The sequence below is a fragment of the Lactuca sativa genome, chromosome 3, assembly GCF_002870075.4.
Source record: "Lactuca sativa cultivar Salinas chromosome 3, Lsat_Salinas_v11, whole genome shotgun sequence".
NCBI classification, from domain to species: Eukaryota; Viridiplantae; Streptophyta; class Magnoliopsida; order Asterales; family Asteraceae; genus Lactuca; species Lactuca sativa.
Window position 1 is genome coordinate 258,166,192 of NC_056625.2, and position 15,833 is coordinate 258,182,024.

Genomic DNA, 15,833 nt, shown 5'->3' on the forward strand with positions numbered 1-15,833 from the left:
GGCGAGTCTGGTCTGGGTTGGGAAAACCTAATTTCGGGACTTGGTACCCTATTTAAGCATCTTATTCTCTTCCCTAGGGATCCTTTGCGGCCCCTATAGCCCAGAACTCGAAACCCTAGCCACCCAAATCCATTGTTGAGCTAGTTTTTTGACTTGAGAGTGAATTGAATCTTGGAGAAAGAAGAAGGACCTTGGTGGTGGAAGAAGGAAATATAGATCCAGAGTTGGCGTAGCATTTCAGACCATTTAGAGGTAAAAAGTTTATACCTTGACTGTTAATCATCTAGATCCCCTTTCTAGCTTAGATTTGGTCTTTTGGGCCATTTACAAGGCCAATCCGAACATTGAGCCTTTGAGGATGACAAAGGACTTGAGATTTGAGCATTTTTGAGCCTTAGGGGCTTTGAGGGAGTATCTTTACCCAGCCATGGCTCCATTTCATGACCTTCAACTTCATATTAGCTTGGATTTGGTGTTCTAGCTCATAACACCTTACATGCACGTAAAGTTCACAACTTTACGTGCAATGCTAGCATTAGGAGTCCAGATCTATGAGTTGGAAAGGTTGTAATAGATTGAAATCGAAAGAATAGAGATGTCATAAGAGGACTCGGCGAGTCAGTTCATGGACTCGGCGAGTCGGGTCGCAGACCCAAACCTTTCCGTTTATAAGTCGGATAAGTGAGTGGGGGTAGTGAGGATTCAATCAGTGAGGGCCCATAATGGTCATGAAGATTATAGGACTCGATGAGTTCAATGAGGAACTCAGCAAGTCCAAGACAATCTTCTTAGTTATGAAGATGAACTCGACGAGTTGTTAGTACAACTCGGCGAGTCAAATCCTAGACTTTCATGCGATGATGGTGAACTCGACGAGTTTGAGGATGAACTCGGCGAGTCGGTTAAAGATGGTCCCGAAGTGTTAGTTGAAGGAGAACCCATCGAGTTATTGCCAGACTCGACGAGTGGAGTCGGGGTTGTTTTGGAGACAGAGGGACATGGACTCGGCGAGTTGGTAGAACAACTCGGTGAGTCGGGTCAACTGGAAAGTTGACTTTGACCAGGACCTTGGCCAGAGTTGACTTAGTTGACCTCTGGAGGACAGTTTAGGCTAAGTATTATTATTGGTATTGGTAGCTCAGGGAGCTAGAGGACCAACGTTTCGAAGAGTTGTCAGATAGCAGCCAGAGGGTTATCGGCAGAGTTCAACATTACAGGTGAGTTTTCCTTCCAGTAGGAACGGGTCTACGGCCATAATGTTGGCCTGTTTAGTTAGCAGTAGTTCCGGACTATGTTCCGATGTAGTAGTTCAGTATGCTTGGTGGTTTTGTGATACAGGCATGGTATGTGTTATGTGTTCCGGACTATGGTCCGATGCAGTATGCAGTATATGTGTTCATATTATATGCTACGATTATGTTATGCTGTGTTCAGTCAGTTCCGGACTTCGGTCCGATGCAGTTTCGGACCTCAGTCCGATGCAGTGGGCAAGGCCCTACTCAGTTCCGAACTTCGGTCCGATGCAATTCCGGACTTCGGCCTGATGCAGTGAGCAAGGCCCTAGTCAGTTGTGGACTTTGATCCGATGCAGTTCCGGACATCGGTCTAATGTAGTGGGCAAGGCCCTAGTTAGTTCCGGACTACGGTCCGATGCAGTTCTAGACTTCGGTCTGATGCAGTGGGCAAGGCCCTAGTTAGTTTTGGACTTCGGTCTGATGCAGTGGGCAAGGCCCAGTATGTGCTTTATATGTTATTGTATGGGATGTGGTAGTTTGGGGGAGCTCACTAAGCTTCGTGCTTACAGTTTCAGTTTTGGTTTCAGGTATTTCAACTAGCAAGGGGAAGGGCTCGGGATGATGGCATGGCACACACCAAAGTTTAGTCAGTCTGGGATGTTTTACTCTGATAAATAAATATGTTTTGAAAAGATACTCGGATTTAATATAATGATCTTTGTATAACTTAAGATTATGTTTCGTTTTATAGTTCTAAAAATGAAATTTTTAGTCATGACTTTTGGGACGTTACACAAGCGAAAGAATCAAATCCATTTTCCAATATTGCTATCAATGGAATCATATAAATAACAATTTTTCACAAATGCCATTACAAGGAGATATAATAAAATAAAACAAAATTTTCTTTATTTATAAAATGCCGAAAAAACTTTTTACTTACAATGCAACTTTTAATGAAACTTTGATATTACATGTTTCCTAGGAATCTATCATAACTCCTAAGCAGCAACTCAAAAATCCGATCTTCGAACCATGCGATTGAAATCCATCTTCGCAATCAGATTTAGCATACTCTTCCTTTAAGTTTCCTTCCCTTTGCTTGATCATGCCAAACATCAAAATGCAACCTATTCACATCATGTATTAAGAATCAACAATTAGAAACTTAACAGAGTTAGATAGTGTACTTACCTGAAGCAGAGTCAAGCTTTTTGATTCTTTCTTCTCTCAGATCATTCAGGTAGTCAGGGCAGCTTCGCAACTAATGCCCCTTCTCTTGACAATAAAAACATATAGACTCTTTGGGAATGGTACACGGGACTATCACAGACTTAGCCTTTCCCTTTACCTTTTGGTCAACTGGGTTGACTAAGGCCGATCCTTTTCCATTGGGAAGAGAAAGCTTTTACGGACTTCCTATGTTACCATTGTCAATATCCATGGAAGTTTGAGAAGTAGATCTTCCACCCAAATTTACTTTTCTAGTGCGCCAAAAAATTTTTGATTCAGCAGCAACGAGTAAATAAGTAAGATCAATAAGGTTCACGTCGTGGTCTGTCACATAGTAGTTCTTAATGAACTCACTATACAATTTAGGAAGTGATTGAAGAACCTAGTCAACAGCCAACTTCCTTGAGACTTCGACACCCAACACTCTAATCCTATCGATATGTGACTTCATCTCTAAGACGTGAGAACACACACGCCTTCCATCTTCATGTTTCATTGCAAGTAGGGCTCAAGTGACCTTGAATTTTTCAAGTCTTTGAGCTTGTGGGTCAGGGAGAATAATTGGAGGAGGTGGAGGAAGAGAAGTATGATTTCCATTATCCAATCGCGGGACATCATCTTCATTAGGTACGCTTGTTCCAAGGGATTTGGGAAGACGATAATTGTCTAATCTAGACATGTACAATGGGAGAAATTCAAGTTAGTTGATTTAAGTCCTTAATACAACACCCAATATGAAATTTTAAGGCTAGGACTCAACACAAGATTTTATAACTTAGAAGAGGGATGCCGTAATCCAAGCTATAAAATATTTGAAGGTATGCGAATGACGATTCACCAATTTCCACCAAGAAAAACGAAATAGGAATAAGGTTTTAATTGGATTGAAACTCCTAGCTCTTTTCAGATTCATTGAACTTTTCAATGGCATGTTCAAATCTCGATTGTGCCTTCTCAAGTTTGTGACTTAGATGCCGAGGATCACAAACAAGGTGTGAATAACCATGAAGTTTAACTTGGTACCCTTAATTTTATCGCCTACTCGATGTGTCAGTTACCCACCCACGCTCCACCGATCTATGATAAACATTAAGTCACCCTTTGCCACTCTTACTAGTCCATGTTAGTGTGCTGGTTACCCACAGACGCTCCACCAACGACTTGGTAAGGTACAAAGTGTAATTTCATGGGTTAGCACCATCTTCACATTTTCCTAAAGTAACTAATATTGTGAAATTATAAAAGGTTTAGTTACTTTATATTTATCGTTATACATATAATGATAATTATAGTCCTTATCATACCCGTTCGGCTAACGACCCTCTACCAGTTAAGGGAGCGGTGGGTGAGAGTGGACACCCATTAAGCTGCCATTTTATAGGCAACAACCTTATACCCCCCTGTAGACCGGCTTCGTGAATGAGGCCTACTAACGGTAAAACTTACTTGCACTTATATATATATATATATATATATATATATATATATATATATATATATATATATATGTATATATACCTATAATACTATAAAGTCTAAGGGTTGAAATTTAACTTTTAAACCTCTAAGATTTGGAATTTAAAGTTTTCTAAAGTGACTTTACAAATTCCACAACTTGAGGCCATGTTTTGAAACTATTCAAAACTTTTCAACTTCATAACTTATGAGTTTAATGGCCTATTAAAGTGAAGACTCTTCATTTTATTTAACCTATGGTTCTTTAATGACTCTTTAAAGAAATGACATTTGGTAATTCATAACTTGAGGAAAAATTATGGACTCCATCAATAACATTTAGATCAAGAATTACATCATCAAACAATTTGCAAATAATTCCTATGAACTACCAAAACTTATAATCATGAACATTCATATCAACAATTTCAAGAATCATATAAATATGTATAAAACTTGAAATTTTGATAATAACCGTTGAAAATGGATTAGCATAATCATTATCACATCAAAAACAGGTTTTATAAGTCCAAAACAAGTTAGGGTAATGATTCTTGTCCATTTCCATCAACAAAACTCGAAAATCTGCACACAAGGCCTCCTACTCGCCGAGTGTAAGAACCTACTCGACGAGTAGGATGCATTTTCACTTGGACTCGTCGAGTCCCCCCATGGACTCGGCGAGACCACTGAATAGTGAGCAGAATTTTCGACTTTTTCAAGCAGTGTGCATCAAATATCAGGAAAACAAGCATAGACTTTGATACCACTGATTGGTTTTGAGCATTCTAACACTCTTATGGTGTACATTCAACCCTAGAAACCTTGGATCTATGTTTTCTCTAATATTCATGCAAATATGATTTTTCCAAGGTTCTCATCCTAACTAGCATGGCATGGGGTACTTGTAATATGAAAAAAATAGTAGAATGACATACCTTTCTTGTAGCTTGGATTCCTTAAGACCTTATGAGCCTAGCACCCCAAAGGTGATGCCACAAATGTTTCATACAACACCACAACTCTTGGAATAACTTGAGAGAAGAACACTTTCACTCAAAATCGTCTAGCCCTCCTTGTTCTTATCTTAGCACCGATTTTGTTCCATATGAGGTTGCTTATATAGTGTGTCACATGTAGGGTTACACCATGTAAACCCTAATGTGCATGGACTTTCATTTCCCCCATGAACCATGGGTTTTAAACTCCATGGAGCACCCAATGGATCCTAGCCCAATCTAGTGAATCATGGACCATAAGCCCACTATATAAGAATGAATGATTTACAAAACAATCCCCATATAATCAATTAGTTTCTTTTTTATCACAAAATTAATTTCAAATTAATTCTTGATCAATACTAATTAAATAATACGATTTCATATTAATATATTAGAACTTATAATATATTAACAAACCATAAGTGTCCTTTTCTAATTTTGTCTATCTAATTGTTATGATGCCATGCAACCCAAATGGACCATGCCAAATTAGGTCAAGTACATACTAAAATATAGTTATGGACTTAGACACATTATCCAACAATTTCATGACAACAATCCTGCAATGCTAACCTTGATTAACCTGACCACCATTCCAACCATAATTCATCTTCAAGTCTCTGATCCATTACGAAATCTCAGAGCTAATAGGGAAGAGGGAAGTAATAAGTAAGGTAGTCTAATGACAAGAACCTATCAGGATTTTCTTAATAGTCAGCCGAGATTATTCTATGTAAACATAGTGTTAATTTTGCAACATGCATGTTCATGGGAAGAGCTTTCCTATAATGGAGTATCCAGGTCAAAGCTTTATGTGGAGACGTAGCCTATGCAACCCCGTGGGAAGAGTTGAAGAAATAGATGATAAAGAAATTTCGTTCTGGCAGAGACATGGCACGAGCCGAGCAGGAATTCAATCGCCTGAGCACCAACAAGTCGGGCTTGGCTTTCTATATGGTACACTTTGGGAAGCTAGTCACCATATTCGCTAAATTGATCAACTCGTAGATGTAGAAAATCAACGTATTTCTCCAACAGTTAGCTCCTTATATTAGAGTCGATGTGCAATTACACCAACCCAATACTTATGATGAAGCAAAATATTTAGGCTTTAGTCTCAAGGATCATGTGCCCCAGAACCAAAGAAGGACTAATAATAAGTCCAAAGAGCATAAAAACAAGTGGGGAGGAATCGTCAAGGGAAAATGTAGTCAACCCTTGTGGAACGAAAAAAGAAAAAAGGAAGACTCATGAGAGATCACAAACTTCACCAAGGGAATACTTGGGAAGACTCCCCTTGTGTAGTAATTGTGGACTTCACCATTGCAAATGTGAGAAGTTTAGTTATCGTAACTGCGGAAGGCCAGGGCACATCGGCAACTTCTGCAAGAGTCAACCAGGCCAGTAGAACGAAATACTTATTGCTAGAATAAAGAGGTTTAGAAAAATGTTCCATAACAATAATTATGTTATGTTTTAACAAGGGAATTAGAAACCCTTGAATTTGTACTCAAAATTATTATATATAGAGGTCTATTTTGAGTACATGTACTAATAGACAAATAAAAATAGAAATCCTTCCAGAAATCCACACTAATATTAAGATAAAAGATTTAGGTTTTCTATTGGTGTAAAATAAGGATAAGATCAAATAAGATTTCAAAAGACAATATTAGATGCTAATGATTAAGTTGAAGAATTAGAAGCAGAAAACTAAAAAGGAAATTTATTTGTCCCAATAAATAGGAGAAATGAATCGATATCCTGATTAAGAAACTAGTCTCCCCTAATAAGATTATCACCAGTTCCGAATTTCGGGACGAAATTCCTAAAGCAGGTGGAGAATGTGACAATTAGGAATTTCTTGTCACCAATCATCACTAGAGATTACCATTAACAGATGATAACGATGGAACTTTCACATTGAAGGAAAATATGATCAGTTAAATGATAATAATGGGGTAAAAAATGAGTGATCAAAGAGTTATATCACTTTTAATAAATGTATGTGTATTTGGAAAGTACACAATAAGGTGATCCCAAGGCTATAATCGTTATAAAAATCTTACTCCAATTGGAGGAGTTATTATTTTATAAAATATAAAAACCAACCACATTAATAACGCTATTAATGTCAAAATAGCATAAAGAAACCGGTTGAGTTTCGGCTAATGTTTTAAAAAGGAATATCATAGTACTCTGAGAGATAAGGACTTTGAAAGGAAAAATGTAAAAAATGGAGTTCGTATGAAGAAGATACGATTTTTAGAAAAATATAAAATACAGGTTAAATATGAAAGTCAAACTTTGGCAATGCGACCATAACGAAAGTTATAGTACTAGTAGAGAGCTACAAAAATATATAAACAAGGTAACAAACAAGATTCATATAAGGAACATATGAATTTTTATAAAAGGTTTAGAGGTGCATGCCAAGTGCGCGCCATGCTCGTCGCGCACATATAACACATAAATTCGTTGGGATTAGGGAGACGTTAACCATTAGAAGTGTGACATGTGGCAAGCTCTAGATGCAGCCATGAAGCAAGTGCACGTTGCACATGAAGTGTGCCGCATGCATAACCACTATGATAGAGGTGCTCACTTTCTATTTTTCTCATCCCAAACACTCTCTCTATACCTCTCAATCGTGTGAAGCTTCGGATGTAATGGCTTAGATGCTTCGAAATACGCTACTAGAATGAGTTTACGACCCCAATTTCATAATTTTAAATGTTTTACAGGGGGTGGAATATATGCTTATAAAATGTTTTTATCAAAATATATTTATATCTATAAAGATCAATCGTTTCATAAAGCTTAAAGCCTTAGGATAATGTAGGAATAGATACTATGCCTTGTTGTAAGCTATGTTATTATGCCTAAGAGTTATGATACTTGATAGTCTAGGAATAGATAATACATTGATGTTATAATGACCAAATCCCTAGGACAACATAGTACCTAGAAGTTATGTTGGTTAAATAAAGGGATATGCACTGTACCTAATCATCACTCTGCCCAAATATCTAGTTATCAAGTTAACCATAATTAGGGTATATATATAGGGTTAGGTTATTTTGTTTCTAGTAACTATTATGTGCCAAAATGCACAGATCTGGACCATTGGATGGAATAGAATCAAAGGTCATGATCTGAGGGTCTATGATAGTACAATAAGGTAACATGTACCATATAATCACATAAATTTCAGCATAAGGATATTTTAGTTAATTGCGAAAAATTTAAAAAAGGAAAAATCGAGATTTATGGGATAATTAATGATTCTAATTTAAAAAATCTGATTTTTTTAAATTAATTCAATTTCAAACGTAATTTGTAAACATAGACCGACTTTATTCTATCAGAATGTTATTTTGTTATAATGATATTTTGTAATTCTGTCAGAGTGGTATACAACTATGAACATAATATTATAAACACCTATTATCAAGACCAATAATTTTTAATGAATACACATTTTATATAAGATGAAGTTTAATAGTTTAAAATAAGTAATTACATTTATTCTTAATGAATACAACTATGAACATAAACTATATTCATTCTTGAAATCTCTTGCAATATATATATATATATATATATATATATATATATATATATATATATATATATATATATATATATATATAATATATATATATATATATATATATATATATATATATCGGCATCCTTGAAAGAATCTTCATTCACTTTCTTGTTTCATTTCTAGATGTCTTGTGTATTTTTAACCTCCAAGCCACTTCAAAATATGCTAGCATTCTATGAGATTGACATTTTGTGAGATGGACATTCTGTCAGAATTGTATTGCATGAAAATGATTTTCTTCAAGTAGCCTTTCCCATCAGGTCTTCAAGCCATTTCTATCACAAATTCATTGTAAAATATTTTGTAGTGATACACTTGTAACAACTGCACATTAAACATATAACTAATTATCTACAATTTAATCAGAATACAACAATAGTACTCTTACAGAGTAAACTATTCTTTCAGAACAATTTTGAATATTCTTAAAGAATTTGAACTTAAGAGCAACTTATAGTATATGCATAAAACATACTACAACATGTATAAATATATTCTGTCAGAATTACTAGCAACACATGTTTTCTGTAATATTTATATTCTTATAGAATGCACATGTGTTTACATTTTGATATGAAAAAAAATCCACAACTTAACCCTTTTCATTCTAACAGAATACATACCACTATTTTCTTATTCCAGTAAAATAGTAAACAACACACGTATGCAAAATCCATTGCAATTTGCAAGCAAAATCTATTTTGTCAAAACTCAATCAAACAATATTAAATCATGTAGGAACAAAAAATGCATTCCTTTTCTTGTAAACTAAGGAACTGCAATTCTAGGAATATCAAACTATATATGCGTGGGATACATAAACTAAGGAACTACAATTCTAAGAATATGAAATTACTAATTGATCATTTTCAGGAAAAAGTGAAGTAATTCCAATTGTATGCAAATTGAAAAAGGTTGAAAACCAACATAAACAATCTGTTAAAATGCTGATAAAAAGAGATGATAAGGGTACATACATATGTGGATCTTCATCCATACAACAGTTTCCTGAGAAAACATATCCTGTAAAACCAAGTCGTCTTTTTCTCCAACTCCTTCACCCTTATCACCACCTTTGGGAACCAACCCACCAGCATTGTTGACGCCACTAGCTGCAGCAGCCTGCCCTGTTTTAACAATCGTTGGGACTCCTGACTTCCTCTCCCTCAATTTCTGAAGAAATTTGATCTCTTCTAAAGCTAATCTGTGTTTATCAATCATTGTTAGACCACATGTTAGCCATGAATTAGAACATCGAACTCGTAAGCTTTATTGATTTAAATATTTAGCTTTAATTTATACCAAGAAAATATAGAAACCCTAGCAAAACATCTGAATCAATAAAACCCAAAAGTAAAAAATCAAATTGGAGAAGAAACCCAGCTCATAAAAAGAAAGAGTGAAGAACACCACTCACCGCATCTCATTGTTGTCTTTTGTAACTCCTGTTTGTTCATCTTCTTCGTATGCTTTACTTTTTTTTGGAAATTTTTGTTCTTCTTCATCTTTTACAGCTTTTCTCTGATCCCCTCTCAGGCTTTACTCGAATGAAAACAACCACGCTTGCCAGCTTCGGGTCCGATTACTTCGCAGAGGATGAATTTCTCTCTTGGCGCCTCAAAGTCTCGGTACGTCTTACTCAATCAAACAAGAAATTCTTTTCTCTCTTTTCTTTCTACACAAGATGATGATGATGATGACGGATGAAAAAGGTGAATAGATTTAGGGCTTGAATATGGAACAAATAGAGAAGACAGAGAGAAATGGTGAAATCGATCTACAGGGGTGGTGGGTGGGAAGCGGTGAAATCGATTTAGGGAAAATGTTCTATATTTATCTTTGCTTCTTGGCGTGATATAAGGAATTGTTGCTATCTACCATAACTAACTATGCAAAATTTACTATAATACCCTTAAATTATTTATTTAATGATTTATTTTTTCCTAATTTCCTATTGGTGCATTCATGCACACAATAGTTGTTAGAAACATTTGAACCTAGCTCTCTCTCTCTCTCTCTTTCTATATATATATATATATATATATATATATATATATATATATATATATATATATATATATATATATATATATATATATATATATATACATACAGGGATTGACATCCCCACCTGCGATTGCTAATTACAAAAGAAAGAAACACAAACTAAAGTCTTAGTTAATATAATTTAAGGTAATTGACACTTAAAATGATTTGTATTTGATAAACTTAGGAAAATTCGTTGCTTGAAGCAAAAGGAACTAACTGGAGCTGAAAAGAACTAAAATGACTGAAAAATGAAAAGCAACCAAACTCACGCCCCAATCAACGAAGATCAAGAAAAGATTATGATGTAGAAAAGATCGAGACATACTTTAATGTTGATAAGGGTTAGCGTCGCGGAACCCGAACTCTTTGCACCGCTAAGTCTTAGATTCTATTAATATCAGATTTCTTTACACCAATTCGGTATGCACCTAAGGGAAACTTTTGGTATGATAAATATTCATCCAAGAACCCGTTGAAGAACATGATAGGAAAATAGGTTTGAATATCGAAGTCAGGAAACGTTTAATTATCATTTGGTTTGTTTTAGATATCATGTTTAGCAATAGTCAAATGATTGTAATTTGTTTTCAGTAAAGGTTATGGGCTTGAACCCTTTTTTACTTTTGATTACATCAAGATGATTCTTAAGCACTATGGTTATGGTTTGATTTATTATATTGATTTCTAAAGTTTAATTATTTATGTATTAATAAAATTTAAAATTGTTTAAATTGAATTATTACCAACCACAAAATTATAAATTTGAATAACCTATCAAACCGTATGTAAATCGTTCAAACCGTCCACACGAAACCGCACCGCATAATATTGTTTAGTGTTTTTGTTGTGCGGTTTACGGCTTGCCAAAAACTCAAACCGCATATACGGTGCGGTTTTAACTCTAAACCGCTCGCACCACACCACAAACACCCCTAATATAAATGTTGAAAAGCGGGATTCTTGTATCATTGTTTTCCATAGAGATCGAATTTTCATAATTCATTAGCATGATAGAAACAACATTTGTTTTACCTCGACATTTCAAGTTTGATGATCTATTTAATTCATCATCAATTGTATAGACATTAAGATTATATAAACAATAAACGATAACTAATTTTGTCGGCGAACATGTTTATTAAACAGATATTACGCTAGTTAATTTGTATTACTGGTCCATAATATATTATATTGCCTATCACATGATACATGAAAGCAAATGCCGTTTATGACAAGTATACTAGGATCTTATAATTATTTAAAAAACTGAATTTCATATTGTGAATATCACTTTCTTCTTGGTATGCCAGTCCATTCAACACAAGTAACGTTAACCACGTACTTGTAACACATTATGTCACATCCGGGTAGAAAAGGTCCATCTCTCTTGCCTGCACAATGGTTTAAGATTTGCGTTTTACGTACTCCAGACCATTAAATAGTTAAAGAAAAATATATTAATTTGCTCTTGCCGTTCTAAAAAGCCTATATTCATATGCTCTTAGAAAGAAATTAAAGAAAAATAATGTAAAACTTAAAACCGATTCAAAATTATGATTTTTATTTTTTTGATTTTCTATAGTACTAAAGCCAAATACATACTTCACCGGTTTCAATTTAAAAAATCAAAAACATTATTTAAAATTTGGAAAATAAAAATAATATATGATAAAAAGTAAAAACCCCATCTACTTAAAATCTATGATAAAAACCTGCTTTGTTATTTGAGGGGGAGCAACTTTTGGATACCTTTATATATATTTTAGTAATGAAATGTAGCAAACTGCTTTGTTAGATGAGTTGACCTGATGAGAGATTTGGATAATTAGAGAAGCAGTATGGAAGCGTTGACTGTTTGAGAGCATATACTCTAATATGCCTTACCTGTTTCTTTAAATACCCCATCTACTCAATCACTCCACACCGCTTCTTCTCACATCCTTCTCCTCCTTCAAATTCATTCTATCTCTAAAACAGTAATTGCAGAGCTACCCTCTATCTTCAGAAGGTATATGCTCTCTCTCTCTCTCATGAATTACTCTGAGACTGTTTTATGCAACTAGTATGTCATTGTTTCTGTATATCTACGAACACGAAAGTTTTTCACGTATATATAGCTATTAAATTGCAGTAAGTAATCACTTGTTTGCACTCATCCCAATAATGGATAAGTCTTGTATCATATTATCTCGTCAAATAACATATTTCTTGTTGTCTACTTATACTTTGTAAAGTGAGATCTAAACGAAGATTTTTAAGTTACCTTAAAACACACACTTGTATTACCCAACTCAATGCGTCTGGGTTTTTTTTTTCAATTTTTTTTCATTATTTTTTACAACAACACGAACATACAAATATGAGGTTGCTTCCGGGAAGACCGCCGGTAGAAAAAAACAAAAGAGAAATAAATAAATAATAATAACCATAATAATATATTCTGCATATAAGATGTTAGCTGCGATGATCGTTATGTAAATATCCATGCATAGAAAAAATAAAAAAGAAATAAATAATTAATTACTATAGTTATTTTAATTTTAATACATTAGTGTATTGTTATTATTATTAAACTTCACAATTATATTCATTCATATAAGTTATTATTATCGCGTGTATGATTGTCATTTGCCATGAAGTCAGCATGTGGAATAAAATAGGCTTATTTTTAATTTTTTATATTTGTTTGTTTCCTATATTTATTTTTATAATTATTATTATTGTCTGAATGGTTACCAAGAAGTCAGCATGTGGAACAAAATAGGTTTGTTTTTATTTATTTATATTTGTCTGTTTTAAAAAACATACATGACTTTTACTTAATTACCCAAAAGTCGTCGGTCACATCAATATAAGTCGACATCTTTGACAACCTGCAATTATTAGAATTTATTTTATTTAATAGTTTTCTACAACTGTTTTCTTGTATATTAATATACATCAATTCCAAATACTTATTCTAAAATATAAATATCTTTTCATATATTGCAGGTATAGCTTTGGAAGAAGAGAGTAGCCATGCCTCGACAGCAACTGCAAGTGCTCAATGCACTTGATACAGCGAAAACCCAGTTATACCATTTCACGGCGATTGTCATCGCCGGAATGGGTTTCTTCACCGATGCATACGATCTCTTCGCAATTTCCCTTTGCACCAAATTGCTTGGTCGTATCTACTACCACGTAGAAGGTGCAGCGAAGCCCGGAACTCTACCCCCTGGTGTGAACTCCTCGGTCACCGGCGTTGCTCTTGTCGGAACATTAGCTGGTCAACTCTTCTTCGGGTGGCTTGGTGATAAAATGGGTCGGAAAAAAGTCTACGGTATGACCTTGGCTATCATGGTTATATGCTCCCTCGCTTCGGGGTTCTCGTTTGGAAGGGAACGAAGATCTGTCATGGCTTGCCTTTGTTTCTTCAGATTCTGGCTTGGGTTTGGGATCGGTGGTGATTATCCTCTCTCTGCTACGATTATGTCGGAATACGCTAACAAGAAGACCCGTGGTGCGTTTATCGCTGCTGTTTTCGCCATGCAAGGGTTTGGCATTTTGACTAGTGGGATTGTAGCTTTAGTTGTGTCCGCTTCTTTTGATCATGCTTTTAGTGCTCCTTCGTATGCAACGAACGCTATTTTGTCTACACCCTTACAAGCCGACTACGTCTGGCGTATTATCCTCATGTTTGGTGCTATTCCAGCAGCGTTGACTTATTACTGGCGTATGAAGATGCCGGAAACTGCACGTTACACTGCTCTAGTTGCAAAAAACGCTAAACAAGCGGCATCAGATATGGCTCGAGTTTTGCAAGTTGATATTGAAGCCGAAGAGCAAAAGGTGGAGGTAATTTCTCAGGATACCAGAAACTCATTCGGATTGTTTTCAAAAGCATTCCTCCGTCGCCATGGACTCCACTTACTCGGAACTACCAGTACATGGTTCTTACTTGACATCGCTTTCTACTCACAAAACCTTTTCCAAAAAGACGTTTTCAGTGCCATTGGGTGGATCCCACCGGCAGCGAAAATGAATGCCATAGGAGAGGTGTTCAGGGTGGCTAGAGCTCAAACTCTTATCGCACTTTGCAGTACTGTTCCCGGATACTGGTTCACAGTTGCATTTATCGATATCATCGGTCGTTTCGCAATCCAACTCATGGGATTCTTCTTTATGACGGTTTTCATGTTCGCTCTCGCTATTCCTTACCACCACTGGACGTTACACGACAACCGTATCGGCTTCATCATCATGTACTCATTGACGTTTTTCTTTGCTAACTTTGGTCCTAACGCCACCACTTTCGTCGTACCTGCTGAAATCTTTCCGGCTAGGCTCAGGTCCACTTGCCACGGTATCTCTGCAGCCGCCGGCAAAGCAGGCGCGATAGTTGGTGCTTATGGATTTCTGTACGCTTCTCAGAGCTCCGACCCTAAGAAGACTGACGCCGGTTATCCACCAGGTATTGGAATCAGGAACTCGCTTATCGTTCTTGGTGTGGTCAACTTCTTAGGGATGGTGTGCACGTTTTTAGTCCCGGAACCAAATGGGAAATCGCTTGAAGAAATGTCTGGTGAGAATGAGGAGGATGAAGTCGAGCAGACTACAACTCACCGAACTGTTCCTGTTTGATTTGGAACTGTTACACAACTACGAGCTTTCAAGAAACTGATGTACTTTTGTTGGATACGCATGTTTGCTTTATGAATTAGGAAAAGATTCATAAAGGTCGCCAATGATACCATCTTGTTTTGTTTGTATGTCGTAACATGCCTACGTAATTATTAGTTTGTTTCTCATGTTCTATTTTTGTATTGTAAACTTGTAACAATTTGATAAAGTTGTAAGAATTTTGTTTTAAAATACAATGATAATGATAAGAGAAATTAAATATTACTAACTCGGTCCCATATTTATTGTTCATTTTTAACTTTTGAAGTTATTATTCTTTAACTTTGATCTTAAATATTTCTGTTTTTGATACATTGTACTTGATGCAAAATCTATAAATTGATTGTATTTTAAATATATTTTCATTTTTATAAGTTTCATAAAGTAATATATAACACAAATAAAAATATTTAAGGTCAAAATTGACGAATAAAGACTTCAAAAGTCAAAAGTAGACAATAATTATGGGAAGGAAGGAGTATTATATCCTTGGTTTTCCTTTCGGGGCCAAGCATAGGTAAAATGGGAATTTGTAATTGGATTAATTGGTTCTCTTTCTTTTTTTTTTTCCCTTTTCTCGTGTTG

At 35.3% G+C, this 15,833-nt stretch overlaps 1 protein-coding gene across 1 annotated transcript; it reads left to right on the plus strand.

The window, feature by feature from the left end:
• The first annotated feature begins 12,409 nt into the window (after positions 1-12,409).
• Positions 12,410-15,473, plus strand: LOC111891092 (low affinity inorganic phosphate transporter 1). Its single transcript, XM_023887179.3, has 2 exons — positions 12,410-12,594; positions 13,578-15,473. The coding sequence occupies exon 2, from the start codon at positions 13,605-13,607 to the stop codon at positions 15,207-15,209; it is 1,605 nt and encodes a 534-aa protein (XP_023742947.1). The 5' UTR covers positions 12,410-12,594; positions 13,578-13,604; the 3' UTR covers positions 15,210-15,473.
• Positions 15,474-15,833: the final 360 nt, after the last annotated feature.

Bases quoted from the DNA above. Each gene is read 5' to 3' on its own strand.
- LOC111891092 (XM_023887179.3), top strand. From the start codon at position 13,605: ATGCCTCGACAGCAACTGCAAGTGCTCAATGCACTTGATACAGCGAAA.